The sequence below is a fragment of the Mesocricetus auratus genome, unplaced genomic scaffold, assembly GCF_017639785.1.
Source record: "Mesocricetus auratus isolate SY011 unplaced genomic scaffold, BCM_Maur_2.0 Super-Scaffold_100003, whole genome shotgun sequence".
Taxonomy (NCBI): domain Eukaryota; kingdom Metazoa; phylum Chordata; class Mammalia; order Rodentia; family Cricetidae; genus Mesocricetus; species Mesocricetus auratus.
This window is the reverse complement of record NW_024429188.1, coordinates 34,501,799-34,528,664: the sequence shown is the minus strand read 5'-3', so window position 1 is coordinate 34,528,664 and position 26,866 is coordinate 34,501,799. Positions and strand designations below refer to the sequence as shown.

Here is a 26,866-nt window from a genome sequence, read left to right as displayed (position 1 = left end):
GTATGTTTAGATGTAATGTGTGCACAGAGAACATTTTGGGGTATTTTTTTAACTGTCCTACTTGCTATTTTTGACCAACATTTTGGACTTTTATTTAGCATCATTATTGAGTAAAACTACTCGAAGCAGCAGAATGTCTGTCTCCATTTGAGCGCCATTTCTGGCTACTTCCCATTTTACTTTCCTTGTTATTATTTGAGTGACAGCAGAAGATAACTACAAAACCGTACTTTATAACTCACATCATTTGGGCTAGTAATTTAGGTAGCTTTCCTCTCATGCTCATCATTTCTTTGTATTCCACTCGTCATGTCTTAAAAGAAATAACTGTTTCGCATAGCAAAACGCCTCAGCATCTCTCCTTGACTGTCAGCATTTTGTAGTTTTCCCCCTGTGAAACCATGTCAGGATATGAAGCTAGCCCATAGCAGAAGTTCATATTAAAATGTTTTGCCCAGAGCTGAACACAGGTCAGTAGAAAAGAACAATTTAATATCTATATGACACATTATTTTTCTGTTTGGGCTTTTTGAGATAGGGTCTCAGTATATAGACCTGACTGGTCTGCAGTTCACTATGTATACCCTCTTAGACTTGAACTTATGCCAGTCCTCTGAGATCTGTCTCCTGAGCCCTGAGATGCAGACATGTTTCACCATATCCAGCCACATCCAGTCTATCTCTGTCTCTGTCTGTCTGTCTTTCTCTCTGACAGGATTTCACTATGTAGCCTTGGGTGACCTAGAACTTGCTGCCTCTGCCTTCCAAGTGCTGGCATTAAGTATGTGTGCCGCCGTACCTGGTTTACAATGTAGATCTTTTGATTTTCTCATTATTTTGTGTGTATGGGTGTTTTGCCTGCGTGTACATATGTGCACCGTGTGTAGGCAGTGTCCTCTGAGACCAGAGGACAGCATCAGATTCCTTGGGACTAGTGATGATACAGTTGTGAGCTCCAGGGGTGGGTGCTGGTGATTGAACCTGCGTCCTCTGGCAGAGCAGCGAATGCTCTTTTCTGAGTCATCTTTCTGGCCACATAGTATTTATCTGTATAGTATATGTCCTTTTGTGCTTCATTTTCTCTCTCCCTCTTTATCCCTGTTACATTGACTATCGGCCTTTTCTTGTGTGTCCCCCAAGCAGTCAATACTGTAGTTAACATTTCTAGCATCTCTAAACTTTTGTGCCAACATTTCTTCAACTATACTCACATAATTCTAATCACATATTTCCACAATACTTCCGTAAGTATATGAAGAACATGGGAGGAACATTTTTCACCCTTTGGGGGACTTCAAGCCAGTATTTTCCTTATTTTCATTTATGAAATCCATATAGCAGGTCTTTCAGAATACTTCCTGGAAGAGTTGCCTTCTCCACCCTGTCCTGTACTTGGCCACGGAATGTATCCTTTGTGTTTTGTAGAGGCCACCTGTTTTCTTTTATGCCAGTCAGAGCTGAATGAGTAGCTCTAGCAATGTCCTCAAAGCTGAACGGCATTTTGGGGTTGCACCCCAAGGTATGCTGTTTATCTACCCTTGTTCTTCTCTTACCTCTTATTGTTTCCATTTCAAGGGAGTCAGCATTGCTTCCCAAGCTCTTATAAGAGAACTTAAAACTCTGCTTTCAGGCTGTGTGCTAAAAGGTGTGCTATTCAAAAAGAATATACAGGGTTTTCTATCAACCTTTGGAAGTCACATTCCACCTAGCCAAATTTTGTAAGACTGAATTTTCCAAGATAGAAGATTAAAATCCAAATGTTTGTTTAATCGGAAACTAGCATTATCTCAATGGAATAGTCACATGAGACTGTGAATACTTAAGTGTCATCGATCTGAACTATGGTATAGTGTGAATATAAAATACATACTGGATACTACAGATTGAAGACAAATAAGAAAGTAAAATGTATTAATAATATTTTTATCGATTATAGGTTCAAATGTTATTTTAGATATGTTGCTAAATAAGATGAAATATAGGAAGTATAGGTATGTATTACAATTCTATTTCTCTGTGGGTTTTTAACATAGCTACTTTTTTGTTACATTTATCTGGGTGGGGGGAGTGCCTGCCATGACATGTGTGTGGAGTCAGGTCTCTCCTTATACCATGTGGGTCCCAGGAATTAGATCAAGTCCATCGAGCTAGGCAGCAGGTACCTACCTGATGAGCCATCTTCCAAGTTCAGCTACTAGACGTTTTAAAATTACATGTGTAGCTCAGATTATATTTCTGTTTTATGATGCTGAAACCACAATAATAGAAACGTTTGCTTCTTCCATTTGTTTTATGTGCCCTGCTGCTAATAATTGCCCTTGGCAACATATTAATACAACTGCAGATTTGTGCAGATTTAACCTGTCCCTTTCATTCTGTCTAGAGTTTGACGGGAGGAATCAATGGGGGTGTCCACTGTACAGATGTAACAAATGCGAGTAGAACGATGCTTTTTAACATTCATTCTTTGGAATGGGATAAAGAACTCTGCGAGTAAGTTATGTTTTGAACACAATGCAGTTTTCCCTATTCATTTTTATATATATTATTTATTTAGAATCTATATCTTAGTGTTTGCAGATGGTAGTTGTGTACTAACATTTACTGTTATATTTCAACAACAGTATGCAAGTCTGTGTTTGTATGTAGGTTTTTGTTTTGTTTGAGGGGGCATTTTTTTTGTCCTAGGCTAATTTTGCATTTGTGCTGATTTCCTCTATGTTAGCTTCACTACGTTTGGGATTACACACAGCTGCTATTGTGTGTGGGTGTTTTTTTTTCAAGAAAACGTTCTTTCTATTTTTTCTTTATGGCTTTTGCATCATGCATCTCAATCTTCATCTCTTCATCCCTTCATATCCCAAGCAGAGCTATTTACCTGCACCCCTGTCAACAGGGTCAGCTTTACTGTGCTGTTCTTTTGAGGTGCAGGGCCCCACTTTCCCAAGTGCTGAAGCTAGCAAGGGGGAGGGTTAGTTCCCTCAAAAGCTGCAGTTGGCAGGGTCAAGGGGGGGCATTTTTTCCCTTGCCTTCGCCGTGTATGTGCGTGCGTGCATGTGTGTGTGTGTGTGTGTGTGTGTGTGTGTGTGTGTGTGTGTGTGTGTGTGTGTATGTGTGGTTTAACTTTATATATTAGGTGTCAATGTATACACTCATATTCAAGGACACAAGGGCTATGGTGTGTGTATGTAAGCCAGAAGGTACCTGTAGGAGTCAGTTTTCACCTGCCTTGGGTTCCATGAATCAAACTCTGGCCGTTAGGTTTGGTGCTAAATGCCTTTACCTGCTGAGCCAGCTCGCCAACCAAAGCTGTAGCACAAAGAATCAAAAGGTCATATTAATTATGGTTATGGACTAGCTTCTTTTAGAAAAGTGCTTTGCTTCCTGAGTATTCTTTACAATTTGTAATGATTTGGTTGTTTAAGATTGAACTGTTAAGTACCCAAACATACGACTATGTTCTCTTGGCTAATGTGTTTACCACTGTTGGATTCTATGCCTAGATGGACCTATTTTCCAATTATTTATGTTGAAAATGTTTCTACATGTTAATTCATGTTTTTCAGGTTTTTTGGAATTCCAATGGAAATTCTTCCCAATGTCAGGAGTTCTTCTGAGATCTATGGCCTAATGGTAAAATAAATAGTAGGAGGAGGGGATTTTATTAAAAGAAAGATCTTTGCCATTTAGAATTTAACAGGCAACTTTATTATGTTTTATGGCTTGGGATTTGGGACTTTCTCTGTGAATGTCCATAGTTTATAAAATAAGAATCTAATGTTTTTAAATGGCTTTATAACTAAAAAAACTTCAGAGTGCTTACTACCAATTGATTTTCTATTTATAAACTTGAGTTGGCTTTTCTTTCAGTAATATTGTTTTTGTGTTTTAAATATTAATACTTTAAGTATTATCATTAACCTAACTCTCAACAGTGGTATGGAAAATGTTAGACCAGTTTATCCTTCCATGTAACTGTAGTAGCTGTGATGTCTGCTTTTAATTTAGAGCAGATTTTATTCCCATCTAAATAGTGTTCTTTTTTTCTAGTTAATCCCTTTTAATAGTTGAACCATTGTTATATATTTCATTCTTTGTCAGTTTGGAACAATTTGACAAAGAGTCTGTTTCTAAATTAGGTTGCTTATTAAGGCAATTTCCATAACAGGCATTTTACTGAAACCTAGAGAAAGAAAAGTAAGTGTGCTTAGCATCACTGAAAATCTGTGGTTAAGTATCGGAAATAGAAACCTTCAAGAGGGTTCGAACTGGTATTTAAGCACACAAATTTGAAAATCATGATGGAACTTAAGGATTAAGTTTAAGGAAGCTTCAAAACTAGCCATTTCATGAAAAATATTAGGAACTCTATTCACACAGTTAATAAAAATAGAATTGAATGCCAGATGCTCTACCTAATGTTTGAGCAAGAATTATTAAGGGAATGTGGAGTTGCTTAAGGCAGGCATAGTAACTGCTTATCTCTAGTGCTTTTGTAGTTTCATAATGATCACAAACTCACTTGGGTCAGAGAAAAAGAGGCTATTTTTAAAATAGCTTCAGAGAATGATAGAAAGAAAACATTTCATTGACCTAGTTTTCTCTTGCACTTAAAATATTATGCTTCTGTCCCCTTCTCTCCCCCTTGCTGACTATAGAAAATCTCTCATAGTCTGGTGAGTAGGCTATCCACCAATTATGCTACCCATTCGTTTAAAAAAGATACAGTGCATTTCCGTTTCTTTTCAGACATGTGCAAGTCTGTTCACTAAACAAATGTACCTAGAATTTGTATAACCTTACAAAATATTAAAAGCTATAGTCATATTTCATCTTTTAAAGGAAGCAGAATCTTGTTTAGCTTTTCTAAGATTAAAATAAAGGTTTCTAAAATTCTGGGGAAGTTTTCCAGAGATTTGGATGCTACTTATTGCAAAGTACAGTTGTGATATACTGTGGCCTTTAGCATAGTAGGGAAATTAGAAATGGTTTTTAAATATCCTATGTGTCAATCTTTTATAGTATCTTGTCCAGTGTTTCAGACCAGTTAGTTGGAAATGCACTGTCACTTTTTCTGCATGCTTCCTCAGAGGACCCTCCTGGAATCCTCCAGAAGCCTCTCCCCATAAAGAAAACAGAGCACTTTACATGCCTGATCATTCCTTGGACTGTTTTAAAAGTTTGAGAATTTTAGAAGTATAAGCAGATGTCTTCTTATAATAAATTACCAAGATAGAAAGCCTCTAGGTTTCCTGATGATCATATTTAAGTCTTTTATCTAATCTAATGTTTATTACTATCTAGGCTCATTTTCAAAGAATATATAAAATAAATATCAAGTCTTATGCAGGGAGTGTAGCCCAGTAGTAGAGGACTTGATTACTTTTCAGTGGGCACTGGGTTGGATTCCTAGCACTGAAAGTCCAACCTTAAAGAATAGCCAGTCTCTAATTAACCATACAGCATGAAAGAAAGAAATCGTAAGAATCTAGAGGGTGTTTTCTATTTTATAAGCGTTTCCATATATCTACATATATGAATATGTTGTTTCCTACTAGCAAAGATACGTGAGGAGGATACTAGTGTTACCTTCCTCATGTTAACAGCTAGGTCACTATAGGTCCCAGGACCATTTGCTAACAAATGGTAGGCAAAGGAGACAATCTAAAGTTGTTCATTTAGTGTTCTTTTTGGTACATCATCCTTACTTGAGGGATCACATTTCTTAATTTCTCTAAATCCTTAATATCAGTACAAATTGCCCTGTCATATTGTTTTCCCTGTGGTGGCTCATGGAACAAGATCTAGGACCTAGCATGTGTTAGGCAATAGCTAGCTGTAGATCTGAGCGGTATCCTCAGCCCTGTAATATGGTTTTTTTTCAAAAATTACTTTATAAAGTTTTGGCAACCAGCCACCAAAATCTCACTTTGCTTCTTGCTGGCCATACTGATTGAAATAAAAAAAATCATTCATAAATTAACTGTTACTTGTCTAAATTTAACTTTCTTTGAACAAATATCTGAAATCCAAGCACTCTTGGTTCTTAAAACCAGTTTCCATAGAAAGAAGAGTTGATGAAATACAAAATACAGCCTTCAGGAAACTATGTTCCATGCTAGTTGGATAGTAATTTAAAAATATGTTGCTTGTGTCATAATAGCAGCAATGATATCAAAGCACTAACTTTGATCTTGGATCACGTAGCCCAGTTGTCATTTTGTAAATAAAGAAGTTGTGTAGAGCGGTTCAGCAGCCTGCTTGTGGACTAACACTAACTAACCAGGAGTAGAGCCCATGTCTCCTGACTGCTAGTCCATTGTTTCATATTCCTTTTCCAATGTCGTGTCTTTTCTTGTCATTTCTACAAATCCTTCTAGTCTGTCTTTGTCCCGCTCATGTAGTTGAAACACTCGCTTTGTCTTGTCTGCTCACATCCTTTGGCATGTTGCTCTTCTTGCTCATTCCTATAGCAGTTATGTTAGTAGAGCCACAATTTTGTGACTGTTCCTAATCTTTTTTTAAAATTTTATCAGAAAGCTGGGGCCTTGGAAGGTGTGCCAATATCTGGGGTAAGTATCAGGACCAAGTATCTCCCTGTTATATCCCCACCTCTACTTCTAGCCTACACTGTTATGGCTTCCCTCCTCTGTCTTAATCCTTCTGCCTGTCCTTGAACTGGGAAGGACAAGTAAGAGCGGCAGCGTTGGACACTTGCTCTTCTGTGACATAGGGTGGGTCACTGAAAGTCTTTCGAGGGAATTCTAAGTCTGGTCTGGTGATACTATGCAAGCCCAACACTTTGAGTTCCTAACTCTAAGTGTCTAGCTTCAGACACATAGTGAGTGAGAGGCTAGCCTGGGTTACAAGAGATTATGTCTCAAGAAATGAAGGAAGACATAGGAAGAAGAAAGAGAGAGAGAGAGAGACAGAGACAGAGACACAGAGATAGAGACAGAGATAGAGACAGAGACAGAGAGAGACGGAGAGGGGGAGGGAAAGAGGGAAGTGAATTTTAACTCTCCCTTCTTATGACTTTGTATTGATTAACAAATGGGGGAAATGCCAATAGGAGGAAATGTAAGGTATAGATATTTCACTCCGTGATAATTAAAATACACAAAGATAAACCTATGGCTCAGCATTTTTTAATGTCGTTTATTCTTTCAGTGTTTGGGGGACCAGTCTGCTGCTTTGGTGGGACAAATGTGCTTCCAGGATGGACAGGCCAAAAACACGTGAGTTTAAGAAACCAGCTTCAAAAGCAATGTTTTGTTTACTTGTCTCCCCTTGTGCTTTAAGGGAGGAAATGGTGTTGAAATTCAGCCAAAATGCAATACTTCCGTCACTTCAGTATGGATATACACATTATTTTTACAATCTGTTTTTCTTCTCTCCTCCTTTCTCCCCTTTCTCTCTGCCTTGAGTCTTATATAGCCCAGACTGGCCTGAAACTCCTGATCCTCCTGTCTTAAGTTCTCAAGTACTGGATATGAGCATCTACCATGACCCCCAGTTTTATGCAATAATGGGGGTTAAAGCTGGGACCTCATGCGTGTTAGGCTAGCACTCTGCCAAGTTAACTACACCCCCAGTTCTCTTTTTGCCTTTTATTTTTAATTTGGTTTTGGTGTTTTTGACATGGCCTAAAACTCACACTACGTAGCTTAAGACTGGTCAGAAATTCATGGAGATCTTCCTGTCTTGGTTCCCCGTGTTCCAGATCTTTGTTTTGTTGTCTACCCCAGAGCTACATTTGCTCCTTTTTTAAAAAGCTAGGTTGGTGGGGTTGTAAAGAAATGAGGAAAAGCTATAATACAAATTATAATTTTCAGCGTATTATCCTGTTCAAGTTTTCTCCCTGTAACCAATCTCAAAGTATACTTTTATGGGGTATTTAATGCCATTTTCTTGACATGATGCTTTGTCCCTCATGTGAAGTGTCTCCACTGATGAACAGAAAGAATGAAGAAAATGAAGACTCAATAATATTGTCCACCTATTATTTTTCTCTTAATTTCTTTTATTAAGATAGTGCCTCCCCATTACATATATTGAATAGTGGAAACAATATGTCACAAGAGCTGAAATAATAGTGACAATTATAACACATGCTCAGACAATGGCTATTGTGTTATATGTAATGGTCCATATACTTGAGATATTACTCAAATCTACATAAATCTTATTAGATGGGAATCCTATTATTCCTATTTCACATCAGGTATCTAAGATTTAGAGAGAATAACTAATTCATGTAATGTCACAAATCTAGTAAGTTGGAGGCATAATATTTGTACCTTAATTCATTTTATTCCTTAGCTGTGGGCTCTAAACTGCTAAGCTTTACTGACTGTTCTGTATAGAAACTATTTCCGTAAACAGAAGACTGTATCTTTAATGGTTCTTCTCTTAGAGATTTCCTAATTCTGCCATCAAGGGTTTTCATTAATTGGTTTGGATTTGTTATTTTTTATTTTGTTTTATTTTTGTTGGTTTTTGGGAGACAGGGTCTTGCTGTGTAGTCTGGTTTGCCTGAAGCTTGCTACGCATCTCAGCCTGACATGAAACTTAACCATCCTTCTGCCTCAGTCTCCCATGTGTTAAGATTATAAGCATGTATCACTATACCATCTCATCAATATTTTGATTATTGGTTGACTGGGTTGTTTTCAGACAAGGCCTCGGGTAGCTCAGTCTATCATTGGACTTGCTATGATACTCCTGTCCTCATCTTGCTAGTTCTGGGATAATAATGATGGGATTGCAGGCATGTGTTACCATGATGACTTCTTTATTTTTTACTTAAGTGATTAAGCTCTTTCTCTGCAAATAATGAAGTATCTAGAAGTCCTAAAATAAATGCTGTTCAGCAGGGCCAGCCACCCTTATGGGAATGGGTAGCCTTATTTGAATGAAAGATTGTTGGGAGGAGGATATATGGAAGTTATTTGTAGGCTGTGATGACCTCAGGTCATGAAGGAACACTTGAGTTAGCAGAAGTGTGAAAACATTTTCTTTGAATCAGTGTTCCAGCAACTGAATCAGGAGTCATAGAAAATTAGACTGTTTTCCTTTTCCTCTTCTGCCAGGAACACTAATGCTAGTAAATCATATGCCATCTCTATATGCCCATTAACTAGCACAATATATAGTACATAGCAGGGACACAGTGAAATAGTCTTCATTTCTCCGTCTTCTGTTCATTTCTCTCTTTCCCATTGTCAGCCAAGTCCATAAATCATTAATTAAAATTAATTGTTGTTTGATTTCCTATATAGTCACTGCCAGGCTTGAAAAGGGAAATATCGAATCCTAAGATCTTGATCTCGCATTTCTTACCCTGAGAAGGAATAATACAGGTTAATGGTGTATGAACTAGAGTTTGCATGATATAAACTTTGAAGTAATGTCATTGGCTTTCAAAGTGAGACCAGAAAAATCATAAATGATTATGTGCATGAGCTCAGTGGTGGAGAGCTTGCCCGGCATTCACAGCACCCTGGACTGGTTCCCAGCACGATAAAAACACTGTGCTGACAGTGAGATGCTTTAGCGAATGAGCAATACTGGAGAGTGCAGGAGATACTTACCAAGGATACAAATCGGAAGATTTACTAGAGAGAATGTAGAGAACCTTAAACTGGGAAAATGCTAAAAATAAGAGAAGATGAGCCCAGTGGCACTGAGATGTATTCTAGGTAACTGGGAGATAGTCTGGGCTAAATAGTGACTTCCACAGCAGCCTGAGCTACTCAGCATAAAAAACAAACCAGGGCTGTGGAGGCAGGTGGTATTTAGAAGAACAGTGTAGTGGCAAGACCATGTACTGGAGAAATTCCCATCATGGCAGACAGCAGGAAGAAACAGGACAGTAGATTGAAGACTTCGTGTAACCTTCAAAGGTGTGCATTCAGTGACTTATATCCTCTAGCCATGCCCCACCTCGCAAAGCATCCACAATTTCCCAAAATACTGTTGCTAGCCAAGGACCAAATGTCCAAATCGTAAGCCAGTGAGAGATAGATACTTCATTCACACCATAACACCCATGCTGTAAAGCCAAGATTTTTCCTTTTGTTTTATTTTGATGTTTTTCTCCTCCTTGATAGGGTATGGATAACTTCTGAGCATTTATGAACTGGTGTTTAGGTGTGCCTGGATTTGTCAGTTAATATGATGACAGTCTTGGGTCAAAGCAAGGAGAAGCTAGGCCAAGACCCTGTGGTATAAACCACTATATCCTGATACTATAGACTTAGGTGATGGGGACAGAAAGGGAGACTACATGGATACACAGCACACAGTAGACAGTCAAGGGAGAAGACCCAGGCACAGAAGGTTAGGATTAGCCAAAGCAAGGAACAGGTCCAGTAAAACAATTCGTGTTTGGAACATGTTTGTGGTACTGCTAGGTTATGTATTGCACACACAGGGAAATGTGAAGGGAGTTAAGTGTAAGTTGTTTTATGTAAATGTTTTGCCGGCATATATGCCTGTGTGGCACATGTGTACCTGGTACAACGTGGAACTGGTCAGAAAGAGCATCAGCTAACTTGGAACTGGAGTTATAGATGGTTGTGAACTGCTGTGTGGGTGCTGGGAATGGAGCCCAGGTCCTCTGCAAGAGCAGCAAGTGCTCTTAACTGCTGGATCATCTCTCCAAGCCATTTGCCTTTTAAAAACTTTAATTTATTAGGCGAGTTGTCACACGCCTTTAATCCCAACATTTGGGAGGCTGAGGCAGCGGATCTCTGAGTTTGAGACCAGCCTGGTCTATAGAGTGAATTCCTAAACAGGTAGGGCTACACAGAGAAACCCTGTCTCAAAAAAAAAAAAAAAACAAAACAGAAACAATAACAAACAAGAAACCTGCTTCTGTGACCAATTTTGTTTAGGTGCTAGTCTAGAGGCAGGGTCCAGAGCTTTACTGATTATCTGCCAGTTCTTCCATTCCAACAGTGTTGAGTTCTGGTTTTGGGTATCCCACCACTTTTGGAATACATTATCCTGCAGAGAAAACGAGAGCAGTAAGCCTTAAATAGCTTTTCCTTGTTTGCACTTTTGTCCTATATTTCAAGCTATACTTTCTGCTATTCTGTGCTCTTACTTTCACACCCCCCAGAAATAGTGGTGTTTCTCATTTCATAGCTGTCATTAGTGATAGAGCTAAGCTGACAAAATATTGCTAAATGGCTGCTTGTCGTATTTTACCCTATGTGGATTGGTAGTGACTTAACTGAATGTAGAATTTGTTGGAATTCAGTCATATTTCACAATTACACCCTTGGCCTATGACTGACTAAATGCTAAATCTTATACCTGCATTTTCCCTGTTAATTAGTCTCAATGTATTTCCTTCTAGACTGACTTTATAAAAAATACTCCTCTTAAGAGTATTTAGTGTGTGATATTTGATAGCTTTCAACACTTTTCAAAAGCCTTCATAAAATGACTTTTATTGTACTAAGTGAAATGCCAGTTTTGATCATTGTCAGTACTAAGATTTTGCTATTTGCTGTCGATATAATTGTCATGATGTTCTGTTTTCCTCCACTTGTAGGTATGGAACAGGGTGCTTCTTGCTGTGTAACACAGGCCATAAGGTTTGTTTTTCATCTAAATTCACATTGATAAAAGTCTTCTTCATTCATATATATAATGCTTGAATCTAATTCATTATTAGTGTGCTTTTGGGGTCTTTAGCTTTTACTTAATTTGTATCGTGGTTTAACTTGGATCAATAGAAATGATGAAACTCATGAGATTGGAGTGATTCTAATAAGAGGCCTTCTATGCTTTTTACATTTCTTACGTATTCTTTTGTATTAATGGAAATTCTAGGTTTAGTATCATGTCAGATTCTTAGTGAAATCTAATTAGAAATAAGTAATAATGTTTTAGCAGTCTTCTTATTACCAATGATTAAGACTTAGTTTTAAGAATTATTATTTTATTGATGGAGTTATTATGAATAAATATTCCATTATAACTTTAAAAATGTTTTTACACTGAAGCTGGGCGTGGTGGTACATGCATTTACTTCCAGCACTTGGGAGGCAGAGGCAGGCATATCTCTGAGTTCACGGCCAACCTAGTCAGTTCTAGGCTAGCCAGGACTACATAGTAAAACTTTGTCTCAAAAGAAAAAAAGGCTTTATACTACTATCCTTTAAATTTTTTCCACACTAAAATTTTTTGTTTTTCTCTCCTACAGTGTGTATTTTCTGAACATGGCCTTCTGACCACTGTGGCTTATAAACTTGGCAGAGACAAACCAGTGTATTATGCATTGGAAGTAAGTTCTTTTCAATCAGTACAGATGATATGACATACATTCACAGTTAATGAAAATTACCATGCGTTCTGTGGGGGGAGGTATTATTTTAAGGCTGCATCTTGTCCCGTGTCCCTGGCTGGTCAAGAATTCTCTATTGTCCTTTTAAATTGGCCTTGAACTTATGGCAATCTTTCTCCTTTTGCAATTACATGAGCCACCACACCTGGAAAAATTGCCATATTTTCTAGAATTTTTCCCATACATTTCAAAATATAGGATTCCAAATTTCCATTTTTTTGGCCTTTGATTGGGTAGGAAGACCCTTGAACTAAAGTAGCGGTCCAGACTTCCATGAGAGAAGATTATACCATCTCCTCAGTTAAGATTATACCATCTCCTCAGTTGTTGGTACCAATTGGTTTTTGTCACCTTGGGGATATTCTTTCCTGCTGTAAAACCTAAAGTTTTCTACCTTAATGCTGACTGTAGCACTTCTTTCAGCGTAAACGTTTCTGTTTAGTAATTAAAATGGCTCAGTGTTCCATCGTGAATCATTGGGCACAGGGAGGCAGAGCGACTCTCCTCACTTATGTCTCCATTAGGACTCTGTTACATATGAATGTGAGAACGAAAGAGAGGTGATTTGTCCCATTCATCCCGGGAAATATCTGTTTCAGACACATTTGCAAATTATGATAGGACTATGTCTATCTAAATTTGTAGCACATGATAGGTTTGTACAAAAGACGTTAAAGGAGTTGGTATAGAGCTCAGACACTAGTCTTGTGATTGGTTCTAGAGCCTCATGTGTACTAGGAGGTGTCTATCACTGAGCGCCACGCCTAACCCCGTATAATTAACAGTGGAAGGATTACCTGATAACTTGTCAGGACTCATTTCTTAGACTACCTGAGGCTAATTTAGTCAAGAACTTAGACACCTAGTCATAGTTAAAACATATCCTCAGCTGGAAGGCTTACAGCCCCCTTCTTCGTAGCATCAGTGGTTGAGCTTAGAGACTTGAACCTGCTAAATGAGTACCCTGTGACTGAACTGAATCCACAAGACTCCCTCAACCTCTCTTCTTTAGACAAAGGCATCTTAACACTTCTGGGAATTTGAAATTCCATGAGCACCTTTTTTCCTTTATCCCTCACTTTGGAGAATGTTCAGGACAGTACTGTTCCCATAAAAAATGGAAGGCTTTGAGGTTACCGTAATTGTAGCGGCAGCTGTAGTAGTATTCATAAGCTTTCTTTGGCCTTGCATGAGAGACAGAATTTTAGGTATTTTAGAACTGGAAAAGTCCTGAAGGACAGGGATCACCCAGTCTTCTCACCCAGTGTGAAATCTTCCTCTTGTCTCCATTTCCTTTTGAACAAATAGAATTCCAGGGCTATTCTTGAAAAGATAGAATTCCAAGCTGTTGGCTTTTTAAAATTGTTTTTTGAGAAAGGGCATTGTGTATCTCAAGCAGCCTCAAGTTTGCTATGCAGCTAACAAGGAATGAACTAGACCTTCTGATCCTCCTGCCTTTACCTCCTGAATGATGGGGTTATAGGCATGTGCCCCCGCACCCACTTTCAAACATTTTCTTAGTAACATCTTAGCAATGGGCTTAGGTAGTCTGGAGGTCTCAAATGCTAGGGGGCATCTCTCAATTTGTCTGGGTCTTCTTCATCCAGTGTAAACTGCCTCGTGCCCTGGTATTACTCACATTTTTGGTTGTCTTGAGCTCCCTGTATTAGATGCAGTCCAAGTCACCAATGTTCCTAGAGAGAAAAGGGATATTCTCCTTGTAATATAGCAAGGACTCAACAATGTGTTGTTTGTGCCTCTCTCCATAAGCTTTCATCTGCTCTTCTGGCCTGAGAGTTTATTGAATTTATGTCACTGGTTCTCAGAACATATGCTAAAATAGCCTCTTTCTCAAACTAAGCCTGCTGTGTATTTGTATAAAACCTTTCAGTTAGTCTCATCTAGGGCTTTATTTCCCTCTTATTTTCAAGATAGCTATACAGGGTTGTTCTGCTATTGTCTCAGTTATTTTTCATTTGCCATAATAATGCACACATACCCATTAACAATACAAATTTTAAAAATATTAGTAGGTAGAACCCCCTTTTATCTTTACTTAAACTTTTTTGTCTATTAAATATTTAAAAACATTTTAATAAATCAAAATGAACTAATGAGGAAAAATGCTAGATTGATAAAACTTAGTATATTTCTACTGATTCATTTTGTCAGTCTTTCAACACATAATCATCATGCCTTTAATTTGACAGGTTGTTGGTAGGCTTAGAATTGAAAGCTATTAAATCTTTACTTTCTTCACTCCTTAGAAACTGAAACAATAGCTATTCATCTTAACCCTTTTACTCCCCTGCCCCTTTGTTTTTGATATTCTTTTTCAAGACATGATTTCTCTGTATAACAGTCCTGGCTGTCCTGGAACTTGTTCTATAGACCAGGCTGGCCTTGAACTCACAGAGATCCGCCTGCCTCTGCCTCCCAAGTGCTGCAATTAAAGGTGTGCACCACCACTATCTGGCTGGCTTTTGATTCTTGAGACAGGATGCTGTTGTATAGCCTGACAAGTCCTCCTGCCTCTCTGCCTGCCAAATGAAAGGCTTCCAGCTGTGCTGCCACATCCAGCTGTTGGAGTCTTCCTTTACTCTCCTGCTGATCTGAGATTAGTAAAGATTAGATTATTTTCAGTTTAGTGATTCTTTTACATAAAAATTATCTAGTTTTCTAAAACTATATATATATATATGTTTAATATTTTTAAATTCCCAACCATGATGAGGATGTCAAATACTGTATTCCTAGAAACTGTTTCATAATTCTTTTAGTAAGAGCGTAGGATACAATGCCCATTCTTTTTAGGCTCTTATTTTGTCCTCATTCAGGGTAAGTATACATTTCTAGTTTCCCACATCCCTTTTGGTGCACTTGGTTGTTTGAAACAAGCTCTTCCTAGGCAGCCTAGACTGGCTACAGATTCTCAATCCTTCTCCTTCTGTCTTCTGAGAGCTAGAGTTATAGTCTAAACCGTCACAGCTGGCCTTGGTACTCATGAGACCTCTGCTGCAGTTTAAGCATAGTCCCTTTGCAGATTATTTCTTTTATTGCCCGAGAGCTTTTGACATCATCTCTTTATCATCAGTGCTCTTTAGCTTTGCTATGATGTTCCTGGGTTTGGATTTATTTTTATTTGTCCCGTTAGGTACTTGTATCCTAATTTATCATCATATCTGGAAAATTCTCAGCACTTATCTCTTCAAATATTACTCCAGTACTTTCATCTTCTTCTGGACTTGCTATTAGATGAATATTGGAACCTTTCATCCCATCCTCCATGTCTCCTAACTACCCTTGTTTATATATATATTTAATCTCTGTGTTTCTTCTCTCTTCTGCATCCCTGGTGAGTTACTCTATGTCTGCCCTCCATTTCTAAATTCTGTCTTTAAAATAAACCTTAATATATGAAATCCATTTGGTTTTGTATTGTGAAATGTTGAAACACCAGAAGAAATATTAGGACTGTAGCGATGACTTATCAGTTAAGAGAACTGAATGCTTATTGTGGAAACAGAATAAAGTATGTAGTAAATTTAAATATTTACTTACAAATGGCAGCTTAATTTTTCTACCACTTTGCTGTTTCTGCCCTTCTGAGGTCTATTTTTGGCCTCTCATAACAGTTACCGTTCACAAGTATACACATATTTCACTAAGTTAACTTCAATGAGCCTTTAGGTAAAAGCTATTCATTGTTATGAATAAAAATTAGGGATGAGAAAATATTTATTCTCATTTTCTCAAGTAGTAATTTGCAAACTACACACTGTGTCACATACTACATGTCAGAGTGTTCTGTATGTACCAACATGTGAACCGTAAATGGGTGTTGTTTAACCTGTGGTTGGCTTAGGATAGCACAAGCAGATAAAGGGCTCACAATGCAGTGTTGGGAAGGACTCGGGTTATGCAAGGCTAATGTGTAACTTCTGCATACTTGGACCTTCGTGTTTACAATTGCAGTGCAAAGGGGATCTTTGGATAGAGTGTGATGGTGTTTCCGGTCTGAATTAAGGTACTTTTCTGAAATTCTGAATATGTAAAATGATCACAGCCCAGTATCCGATGTAGAATGCAAATAAAGGAATTAATAGATGTACAGAAAAAAAAAGAGAGAGAACTGAATGCTTTTTCAGTGGACCGCTTTCTATTTCCAGCATCCACATATTTATTCACACCTTCAGTATTTCCAGTCCCAGGGAATCTGACGCCCTCTTCTGGTCTCCAAGGGCACTGCATGAAGGGCAAATACACATGTAAAATAAAAACATCTCAAAAAATGGCTTGGGAGAGGGGAAGACTTTGGTAAAATATATATAAATCTTAAAATTTGCTTTAAAATATGAATTAAACACTTCTTTACATCTTGTCAAATTATTACAAAGAGAATATGATGTAGTCTCTTCTCAGGTGCAGTAGCAGAGCGCAACCAACCCCAGGGGCCCCTTCATGCCACACACAGTCACAGTGGTGTCCCTCTCCTCTGAGATAAAAGTGTCTGAACTTTTAGCATGATCATTTCTTATGTTCACTTGTACTTCTAAGACTTAAATCTGTAGCCTCAGACACTAGAGTTTACTTTTCCACGATGGTGATAACTTGCATGTTAGAGCAGGTGGGGTAAGGCAAAGAAACATGAACACACGCATTTGAGTCTGAGCCCTGCATTATTTTGTCTGGCTTCTCTCACTCAGCATTATTCTTAGGAAATTCGCCCATGCCGTTAGAGACATCTGGTTTTTCCCTCTGACTGTTGCAGTTCCGCATATATATGTTCACTCCTTTTTCTACGAGTAGAATTTCTCGACCACAGATTGTATGTGTTACCTCTTCGAGTACATATTGCAAACAGTTTGCCACTGAAAGTTAGTGAGTTCTACCCTAACAGCTGTGTAGAGGATCACTAATATACTCATCTCTGTGTGGTCTGGAGCTTACCCATCTTATTTCATTTAGTATTTGAAAAGGGTTTTTTGTTTGTTTTTCAAATCTAGCTGATTTTGTTTCTTTTCTCACTTGATTCTCAACTTGCTGTTTATTTTGAGAAAGCGCCTCACTCTGTAGTCCCAGCTGGACTCAACCTTTCCAGCTTCCCACTTAAGCCTCCCAAATCCTTGGATTATAAATGTGTGCCACCATGTGTGGATTGGTTGGTGCTATTTTTAATGGAAGTCATGTACCAATTTATCTCTTCAAATACTTCTAGCATTTATTTTAAGCCCTTTGTCAGACTGAAATGAATTCTATTCCAGATGTTAAGTTTTGTGGGTGAACTTTTATTATGGATTTCTTTATAAATTTAAAACTTTTTATTAGCAGTCTCATCTTCTATTATGTCATAGCCTTAGCAAATAGGTTGACAAGTGCTTATTTTGTCACACCCCTATATAAGCAGAGCTCTACCTAAGCCTCTCACATCAAGCATTGAGCCTGGTTGTATTCTGTGTCTTACACGAAACATTTTGGATGAGTTTCCTGTAGAGGAAGCAGTTTCTGGCTACCACTCCTATTTCTTGACACGCACAGAAAAGTAAGTGAGAAGCCATCATGCTTGCGGCTGTAGTCTTACACTTCCAGTCTTGTCCACATAAAGGTACTTTGTATTTACGTCAGTGCGTGCGTGTTTATACGTCTTTCTTTGTTGTGCCTGTTACCCTCTGTGGTTAAAAGAAACAGCATCTTAAAAGTATGTCTGACTACGTTTCTGTAAGCATCTACAGCGTCTTCATTGCCAAGAGAAATGTTTTTTCTGTTTCTCCCAGGCTGCTGGCAGGTGGTCCCAGGCTTCGTATTTTTAAATATCTCAGTTCTCACTTCATCTTGTGTGAAAAGGAACTGAAGCACGTGGTCTTTATGTTATTCTGAAACTGTAGTCTTCTAGCAAGCTACTTGAATTTGTCCTGCCCTTTCTGTTTGGAAAATGTTTCTCCATGGTGGAAAAGGGAGAACAAACTAGGGCAGCTCTGCGGTTGTCTTCCCTCTGTCATCTTCCAGTGGGACACTATCTTCCTGAAGCCATGCTTTATTTTTCCTTGTTCCGCTTCTTTTTTCTATGTATTGTTTCATAAAACAAACCACCTTTTGGGGGCCTGTAAAATGGTCATGAACTTGACCTTATTTATGCCTTAGACTTCCCATGTTCTGTATTTTCTTATTAGGATATAGGCTTTTTAGAGTATTTGTGTGTGTGTGTGTGTGTGTGTGTGTGTGTGTGTGTGTGTGTGTGTGTGTACATGTGCACATGGGAGTGATGAACATGCCATGGCATGTGTGTGAGGTCAGAGGACAGCTTGTGGAACTACTTGCTGACCCCCATCATAGGCTTTCAGAGGCCAGACTGTTTCTCCTACCCTTCTATCCTAACAGCCTGTCAAAGAATAGAGATAATACTAAATCCCGTGTTAAGCCATATTTTTCTCCATTTAAATATAAGTGTTTATATTCTTCTACCAGCTTCTTAAATGGTCTCTTTGCCTATGTCTACATTGGAATGATTTATGATTACCACGTTAATACTCACTGTTTTAGAGATTTCATCTTTCTTGCGCAAGATTGTACATTTTAGGTAAAAGTCTCAGTAGCAGCCAGCTGTTTGACACATTGCAATATTACCTCAAGGTTGAGTGATTTAAAATAACACTCATTTATTGCCTCTCAGTTCTGGGCACTCTATTTAGCGTCTCAAAAGGCTATAGTTGAGCTTGGACTGAGGTTATGGGCTTATCTGATATTCCATCTGATTTCAGGCTCAGAAAGGCTTTTGGCAGAATCTAGTTCCTTCAGTTTCTTCCTAGCTGGAGACAACTCTCAGCTTCTAGGGGCCACTTGTACTTCCTTGCCACCCACATGGGGCTTCTCAACTTAGCCCTTAGCTCCCCCAAAGGACAAAGGGAAAGGGGAGCGCCCAGCAAGTAAGAATACAAATATATGCCATTAATGGACTTTTATTGTGTACATTCTTGGAGGGAGGAGGCTAGCTCCATTGTAAAGGTACTCGGCATGAGGTCATGAATGATCCTCGGAACCCATGTGGAAAACAATTGGGCATTGTGATTTGTACTTGGCAGAGACAAGCGGTTTTATAGGGCTCACTAGCCAGCAATCAGCTTAGTAGAAATGATACGTTGACCATGTCCTGTTGTCATTTGATCTTTTTAATGTCTTCTCACTTTTCTCTTGAGTCTGCCATAGAGTTGTTAATGCTTATGCTTGCATGCACCTGTACCAGTGAATTAATACTGAGAAGTAGGGCTGAGTGTGTTTGTAGGTGAGACATTGAAAAGTCGCATCTTTGGATTTAGGGTACAATTTGTGATAACCTGAGTGGACACTTTGGTTTCTTCTGTACTCTTTTCCTGTCTAGCTTCAAAACATTATTCTATATAACTACTTTGTTTCCTGCCTCTGAATTCTGAAGATCACGTGTCCATTTTAGAGTCATTTAATGAATTCATTTATTTTTATTTATGTTCATGTGTTTGTCTGTGTAAGTGTCTGCAGGTGCTCTAAGAGGCCAGAAGATGGCTCAGATTCCTTGGAGCTGGAGTTGCAGGTGGTTGGGAGACACCTGATGTGGGTGCTGGAAACAGAACTTGGGTCTGGAAGAGCAGCAAATGCTCTTATCCACTAACCATCTCTGCAGCCTCTTAGGAGCTTTTCTTTTCAATTTTAAGACGTTTATCTCATTTTTATTGATCTCTTTAAAGTCCCAACCATACTGTGTATTATTTCAAGATATCAAAATTATATTCTTGTTTCAGATATGTATTTTAGCTACTATTATCATTCGTTCACTGTATTTCTTCAATAACAAGAAAGCACTCTTTACCTCCCGAAAGCCAAGTCTTTATTTATCGAGTGGCCATGAGTACGCATGGCCCAGTGCAAGACTGGAAGTGGCAGGACAACTTGAAGAGTCATTTCTCTCCCGGATGTACATTCTGCAGGCTGACTCAGGCTTGGAGTCACTGCCTTTACCTACTGAGTCATCTTGTGGGCCCTGTGGCTTTGTAATTTTTAAAGCATTAGCTTTAATTGAAATAATGCTTTGTAGTGCTCCCCTTGCAATCAAAACCTTGATTTTCCTTCTGCTAAAAATGTATTACTTCTTCTTTAGTTGATTTTGCTATTTATTGTTGCTTTTGTTTTTCAATAAGATCTTATATACTGCAAGTTAGCCTCTGCGTGCCACCATTTCCTTTGTATTACATTTGTTTATTTAGGAGACACATGGCCTGGCGTGTGGAGGTCAATTCTCTCCTCCTGCCATGTGAGTCACAGGGATGGAGCTCTGGCTAACAGACCTGGTGGCAAGATATTTTACCTGATAAACAATCCTGTGACTCCAGAAACTGTTTCCTCCACACCTACACTGTAGCAGGGCTGTATGAACACACACACCACTAATAAGAATAGTAATAATAATGATAATAATAATAATTTTTATATTTATTATTTAAATTAGAAACAAGCTTGCTTCACATGTCAATCCCAGCTCTCTCAAACTCCCCTCCTCCCCTACCATCCAGCAACCTCCCTAACACCTCACCCAATACCCAGTCCGCTCCCCAGGGAGGGTGAAGCCCTCCATGTGTGATCTCCAAAGTCTGTCATATCATCCAGGGCAGGGCCTAGGCCCTCCCTCATGTGTCCTGGCTGAGAGAGCATCCCTCGATGGGGAATGGGCTCCAAAAGTCCATTTGAATGCCACGGATAAATACTGATCTACTACCCAAGGCCCCATAGATTGCAGAGGCCTCCTCACTGACACCCAAATTTAGGGAGTCTGAATCAGTCCCATGCTGGCCTCTTAGCCATCAGTCCAGGGTCCATGAACCCCCGCTTGTTCAGTTCAGCAGCTTCTGTGGGTTTCACCAGCCCAGTCTTGACCCCTTTGCTCATCACTCCTCCCTCTCTACCACTGGGTTCCAGGAGTTCAATTCAGTGTTTAGCTGTGGGTGTTTGCCTCTACTTACATCAAACACTGGACGAAGGCTCTAGGATGGCATATAAGGTTGTAGTCAATCTCATTATCCAGGAAGGTCATTTAAGGTAGCCTCTCCACTATTGCTTAGTTTGCCAGTTGGTGTCATCCTTGTAGATCTCTGGAAATCTCACTAGTGCTAGATCTCTCCTCAAACCTATAATGAATCCCTCTATTATGGTGTCTCTCATCCTGCTCTCCTCTATTTTTCCCCCTACTCAACCTTCCTCCTCCCCCATGTCCTCCTCTCCCCTCCTCTTCTCCCTCTCTCTTTTTCCCAGCTCCCTCTCCCCTCTCCCCATGCTTACAATCTCCTCAGGAGATTCTGTCCCATTCCCCTTCTCTGGGGTACCATGCATATCTCTCTTGGGGTCCTCCTGTTTCCCAGACTCTCTGGCAGTGGGATTGTAGACTGGCACTCCCCTGATCCATAACTAAATTCCATATAAGAGTGAGTATTTACCATGTTTGTCTTTTTGTGACTGGGTTACCTCACTCAGGATGATTTCTTCTAGTGCCATTCATTTGCCTGCATCTAGGTGGATTTCTCCTGTAATGAGTATGAAATGACCTGCTTCATCTGTTTTGACTGATTTTAGTTTAAGGTCTAATTTGTTAGATATTAGAATTGCTACTCCTGCTTGTTTCTTGGGTCCATTTGATTGGAAAATCTTTTCCCAACTCTTAACTCTGAGGTAACATCTGTGTTTGAAGCTGAGGTGTGTTTCTTGTATGGAGCAGAAGGATGGATTCTGTCTTCGAATCCATTCTGTTAGCCTGTGTCTTTTTATGGGCGAGTTAAGACCATTAATGTTGAGTGATATTAATGACCATTGATTGCTCATTCTTGTTTGTTTTGGAATGGTTGCTGTTGGTAGAATTGTATGTGGATTTCCACCCCTTTTTTTGTTTTGGCTGTTGGTAAAGTGGGACTATCAATCGTCTATGTTTTTCTGGTTGTATTTAACTTCCTTGGGTTGGAATTTTCCTTCCAGAACTTTCTGTGGGGCTGGGTTAGTGGATATGTATTGTTTAAGTATGGTTTTGTCGTGGAATATCTTGTTTTCTCCATCTATAGTGAATGAATGCTTTGCTGTGTATAATAGTCTATGATGGCATCTGTGGTCTCTTAGTGTTGATAGAATATCTATCCAGGACCTCCTGGCTTTCAGATTTTCCATGGAGAAGTCAGGTGTAATTCTGATAGTTTTGCCTTTATATGTTACTTGACCTTTTTTCTTAGCTGCTCTTAATATTATTTCATTATTCTGTGTGTTTGGGATCTTGATTATTATGTGGTGAGGGGACTTTTTTGTGATCCACTCTATTTGGTATTCCGTAAGCTTCTTGTACTTTCATTGGCATGTCTTTCTTTAGGTTGGGAAAGTTTTCTTCCATGGTTTTGTTGAATATGTTTTCTGTCTGTCCCTTTGAGGTGGGTTTCTTCACCTTCCTCTATACCTATCATTCTTAGGTTTGGTCTTTTCACAGTGTCTCATATTTCCTGGACATTGTGTGTTAAGGATTTGTTGGACTTAAGATTTTCTTTGGTCGATGAATCTATTTCTCCTAGTGTATCTTCAACACCTGTGATTCTCTTTTCCATTTCTTGTATTCTGTTGGTTATGCTTGCATCTATAGTACATGACTGCTTGCCCAGCTTTTCTATTTCCAGCATTCTCTCAGACTGTGTTTTTATTGTCTTTATTTCAGCTTTCAACCCTTGCACTGTTTGAATTGTTTGTTGCAATTTTTGCTTTGTCTTGTCCTCCATTTCTTGAATTTTTGGTCTGTTTTGTCTTCCATTTCTTTAAGGGATTTTCTCTATCCTGTTTGAGGGCCTCTATCATTTTCATGCAGTTGTTTTTAAGGTTATTCGCTTCTGCTTCATCTGCCCTGGGGTGTTCGGGTCTTGCTGGTGTAGATTCTCTAGACTGTGGCACTGTCATATTGGTTTTTCTGTTACTGAGTGTGTTTTTATATTGTCTCCTTCCCATCCCTTCTTCCAGTGGGTACAGAAGGAATCTCTTCCTCTCCTGGTGGGCACAGGACCAGGGTTCCCTTCCAGTGGATGCAAGCAGGTCCAATACTCCGGTGGCTCTCCTCTTCCTGTGGATGGAGGCAGTCCTTATACTGGGACCTTGGCAGTCTCTGGGTGTGCTGCACCCTGTTGGGATGGTATCCATAGTGTGCAGTTCCCAGGCCTCAGCTGATTATGTGCAGGGCACCAGAAGGCAGGAGGAAACAGGCCCATGCTTACCTCCCCTGTCCTGTGGGTGGAAAAAGGGACTAGGATACTGGCAGTCTCTGGGCAGTCTGAATCCCGCTGGGATGGGATCCACAATGTTCAGTCCCCAGGTCTCAGGTGGTTCTATGCAGGGCATCAGATGGCAGGCCGGAAACAGTCCCAGGCTTACTTAATCCAATTGGTGGAGAAAGGGTCTAGGATGTTGACAGTCTCTGGGTGGGTTGGCTTCAGCCAGGATGGGAACCACAGTATGCAGTCCCCAGGCCTCAGCAGGGCACTGAAGGGGGGCTGGAAACAGGCCCATGCTTACCTGAATAATAATAATTTTAAAATGTAGTTAGATTTTTAAACTCAGTAAAAAAAGAGCTCAGTGATTTTACTATTGATTACATATTTAAAATTTACATTAATATTTTGAGTTAAATATACTTTAATTTTGGTTTTATTTTCAATTATTTGTCATTTAATTTTGCATATAAAGTTACTATATAAGGAAAAAGTGTTACTCTTCTCTTAGAACCTGGTGGAGTATATCAGTTTATTCTCTGCTTCATTTTCATTTTGGTAACTGATATCAAGAAGGGACATTTGATAAGTTGTTTATTTATTTAAACTTTATTTTATGTATCTGGGTATTTTGCCTGCATACTTGTCTACAGTGCCCAAGGAAGCCAGAAGAGGGCGTTGGGTCACCTGAGACTGGGGTTCACATGGCTGTGAGCTGTCTAATTGCTGGGAATCGAACATGACTTCTCTGGAATAACAGCCAGTACTGAACCTCTGAAACATCTTTCCAGCTTCTTCTTTAATTTAAGGAAGGCTCTCATGTAGCTCAAGCTGATCTAGAACTCACTAAGTGACCCAGGATGGTCTTGAACTCTTGATCATCCTCTCTCCATTCTGCAAGTGCTGGAATTATAGATATGCAACATGATGGCCGGGAAATCAACTTGAATTTCATTTAGTTGACCTGGTGACAGGTTCTTATACTTAATATCATTTGATATTTGGTGTGGGTTGACTCCAACAGCAATAATTTTGTGGCTGAAATTTCAGAGAAATAAATTTAGAATCCTTAAATATTGTTTTTGATATGTTTTCTACCTTTACAATCTTTTGTCTGTTTTTTTGGAGAGTTTGGGCTTGAACCCAAGACCTTAAACATGCTATACAAGCTCTCTGCCACAGAGCTAAAGTCCTGCTGTAATATATTTATAATTGCTTTATTGAGATATAGTGTAGACACTAAAACACCTTTTTTATATTAATTAATTTTTGGTGGTTCTAGGAATGGAAACTTAGGCCTGCATATGCTAGGCAAATTACTCTACCAACAAGTTACAATTGTAGCCCCAAATTTACCTTTATCATGTGTACAAATATGTGGTTTCTAGTATAGTCATACATTTTTTGTGTGTGTTTTTGGTTTTTCAAGACAGGATTTCTCTGTGACTCTGGAGGCTGTCCTGGGACTAGCTCTTGTAGACCAGACTGGTCTCAAACTCAAAGATCCACCTGCCTCTGCCTCCCAAGTGCTGGGATTAAAGATGTCCACCACCACTGCCTAGCTAGTCATACAATTTTGCAAACAACAGCACAACTCCAGTATGTTTCATAAACCTAAATAAAAATCCCATTAGAGCTGCACCCACACCATCCCACCCTGCCCCATTTAAACCTAAGCAGCTATTAATCTACTTCCTTTCTCTATGAATTTACTGATCTTGGTCATTTCATATACATGCAACCATAGTATGTGCTACTGACAATTAAAGAATAATGAAGCAAATATTTATGTTTAGTACGGATCTTAACATGTATTCTCATAGTAAGAGGCATGGTAATTTGTTGTAGGTAAAAAAATGGAGCTTAGAAAGCCTATATAATTTATCTGAGATCACATAGCAATTAAGTACTAAACTCAACTGACTACAATTGTGTTTTCACCCTTATTTCTCCCTTCCAATCCCCTGGAGAGTGACTGGGTGTATGTGTTTGGGGGGGTTACTAGAGATATATCCTGGTGCCTTATCCAGGTGACATGTGATTGATTTAAAAAATAATCACTTATGTATTTGCTAGTTTTATTTTCTGTGCTACTAGATAAAAAACCATACCTAAACTTTTAGTGTGTCTCATTGAAGTAGGTTTGTGGATGATGTAAGATGTTTTTAATAGGTGACACTATGCCTAAGTAGCTTATCAAATTATAAAAAGATCAAACTACTCAAAAGATGATGGCGACCTATGTTCAAAGGTTACTGGGAGAATCCCCTTCTTTTCCTATCCCATGATCTAGGTAAAACCGTTTGTATTAGAAGTCATAGTTTTTCATATTTGTGGGGACCCCAAAATTGAATTGTGTGAATGTTCTCACACATAGACTTCTAAGTGTCTATCTTGGATTTCTTTTTTCCCTTAGGGTTCTGTAGCTATAGCTGGTGCTGTAATCCGATGGCTAAGAGACAACCTTGGAATTATTAAATCCTCAGAGGAAATTGGTGAGTATGTTTTAGTAAAGAGTTAAAATGTCGACAGAAAGCCAGGCATTATGATACATACCCTTAATCCCAATACTGAGAAGATAGAGGTAGAATCTCTATTCTCCAAGCCACCCTGGTCTACATAGCAAGCTACAGGGCAGCCACAGCTACATAGCAAGATTAAGTTTCAATGAAAACATTCTAAAGAATGAAGATTGTTAGTTAATATTTTGTCTTTACAATCTATAAATACTTAGTCACTAACTTGATCTATGAATTATGTAAGACTTCTTCACATAAATTTGATTTATTCAGGAAAGACTATTTTATGAAGATTTATTGCACAATAAATTGATGTAATTTGTGGTGGATATTAATAAAGTGGTAAGATGGGGCATAAAAATTACTCATGCATGAAACTGAACACCAAAGAATGCCTGGACCTGGAGGTAGAACAGTGTAATTACATTTATCTGATGAGAAAGAGCTTTAACTTCTGGATCAGATTGGGCATTAAAACACTAGTACCTATAAATTAAGTATTAGCATGGCTGTATTCAGTCTATGGGTAATTTAGTTTGAAGTCAATTAGTCACATTTTCATCTCCTTGTTTAACTTTGCCTGGAGGTAAGACAATCAGAAATGCATTTCTGGTTAGGCACAGAGGAGAAGTCACCTCATCTCCTAGTCAATAAACATCAAAATCATGGAAATAGGGCTGGGGAGATTGTTAGGTGGGTAAAGTGTTTGCAGTGCAAGAACAAGGATCTAAGTTTGGTCC

The 26,866-nt window shown here is 38.9% G+C and overlaps 1 protein-coding gene across 5 annotated transcripts in view; it reads left to right on the top strand.

The window, feature by feature from the left end:
• The window catches only part of Gk (glycerol kinase), a 76,984-nt gene that overhangs the window by 37,451 nt on the left and 12,667 nt on the right, over positions 1–26,866 (top strand). For 3 of the 5 annotated variants that reach the window (XM_013120535.3, XM_013120533.3, XM_005080055.4), the window contains 8 exons: positions 2,384–2,493; positions 3,567–3,633; positions 4,659–4,676; positions 6,537–6,572; positions 7,171–7,238; positions 11,564–11,606; positions 12,218–12,298; positions 26,024–26,102. In XM_013120535.3, coding sequence (XP_012975989.1) covers positions 2,384–2,493; positions 3,567–3,633; positions 4,659–4,676; positions 6,537–6,572; positions 7,171–7,238; positions 11,564–11,606; positions 12,218–12,298; positions 26,024–26,102 — 502 coding nt within the window. The remainder of the gene's footprint in view (positions 1–2,383; positions 2,494–3,566; positions 3,634–4,658; positions 4,677–6,536; positions 6,573–7,170; positions 7,239–11,563; positions 11,607–12,217; positions 12,299–26,023; positions 26,103–26,866) is intronic. The other 2 variants (XM_013120534.3, XM_005080056.4) reach the window with 1 other exon arrangement.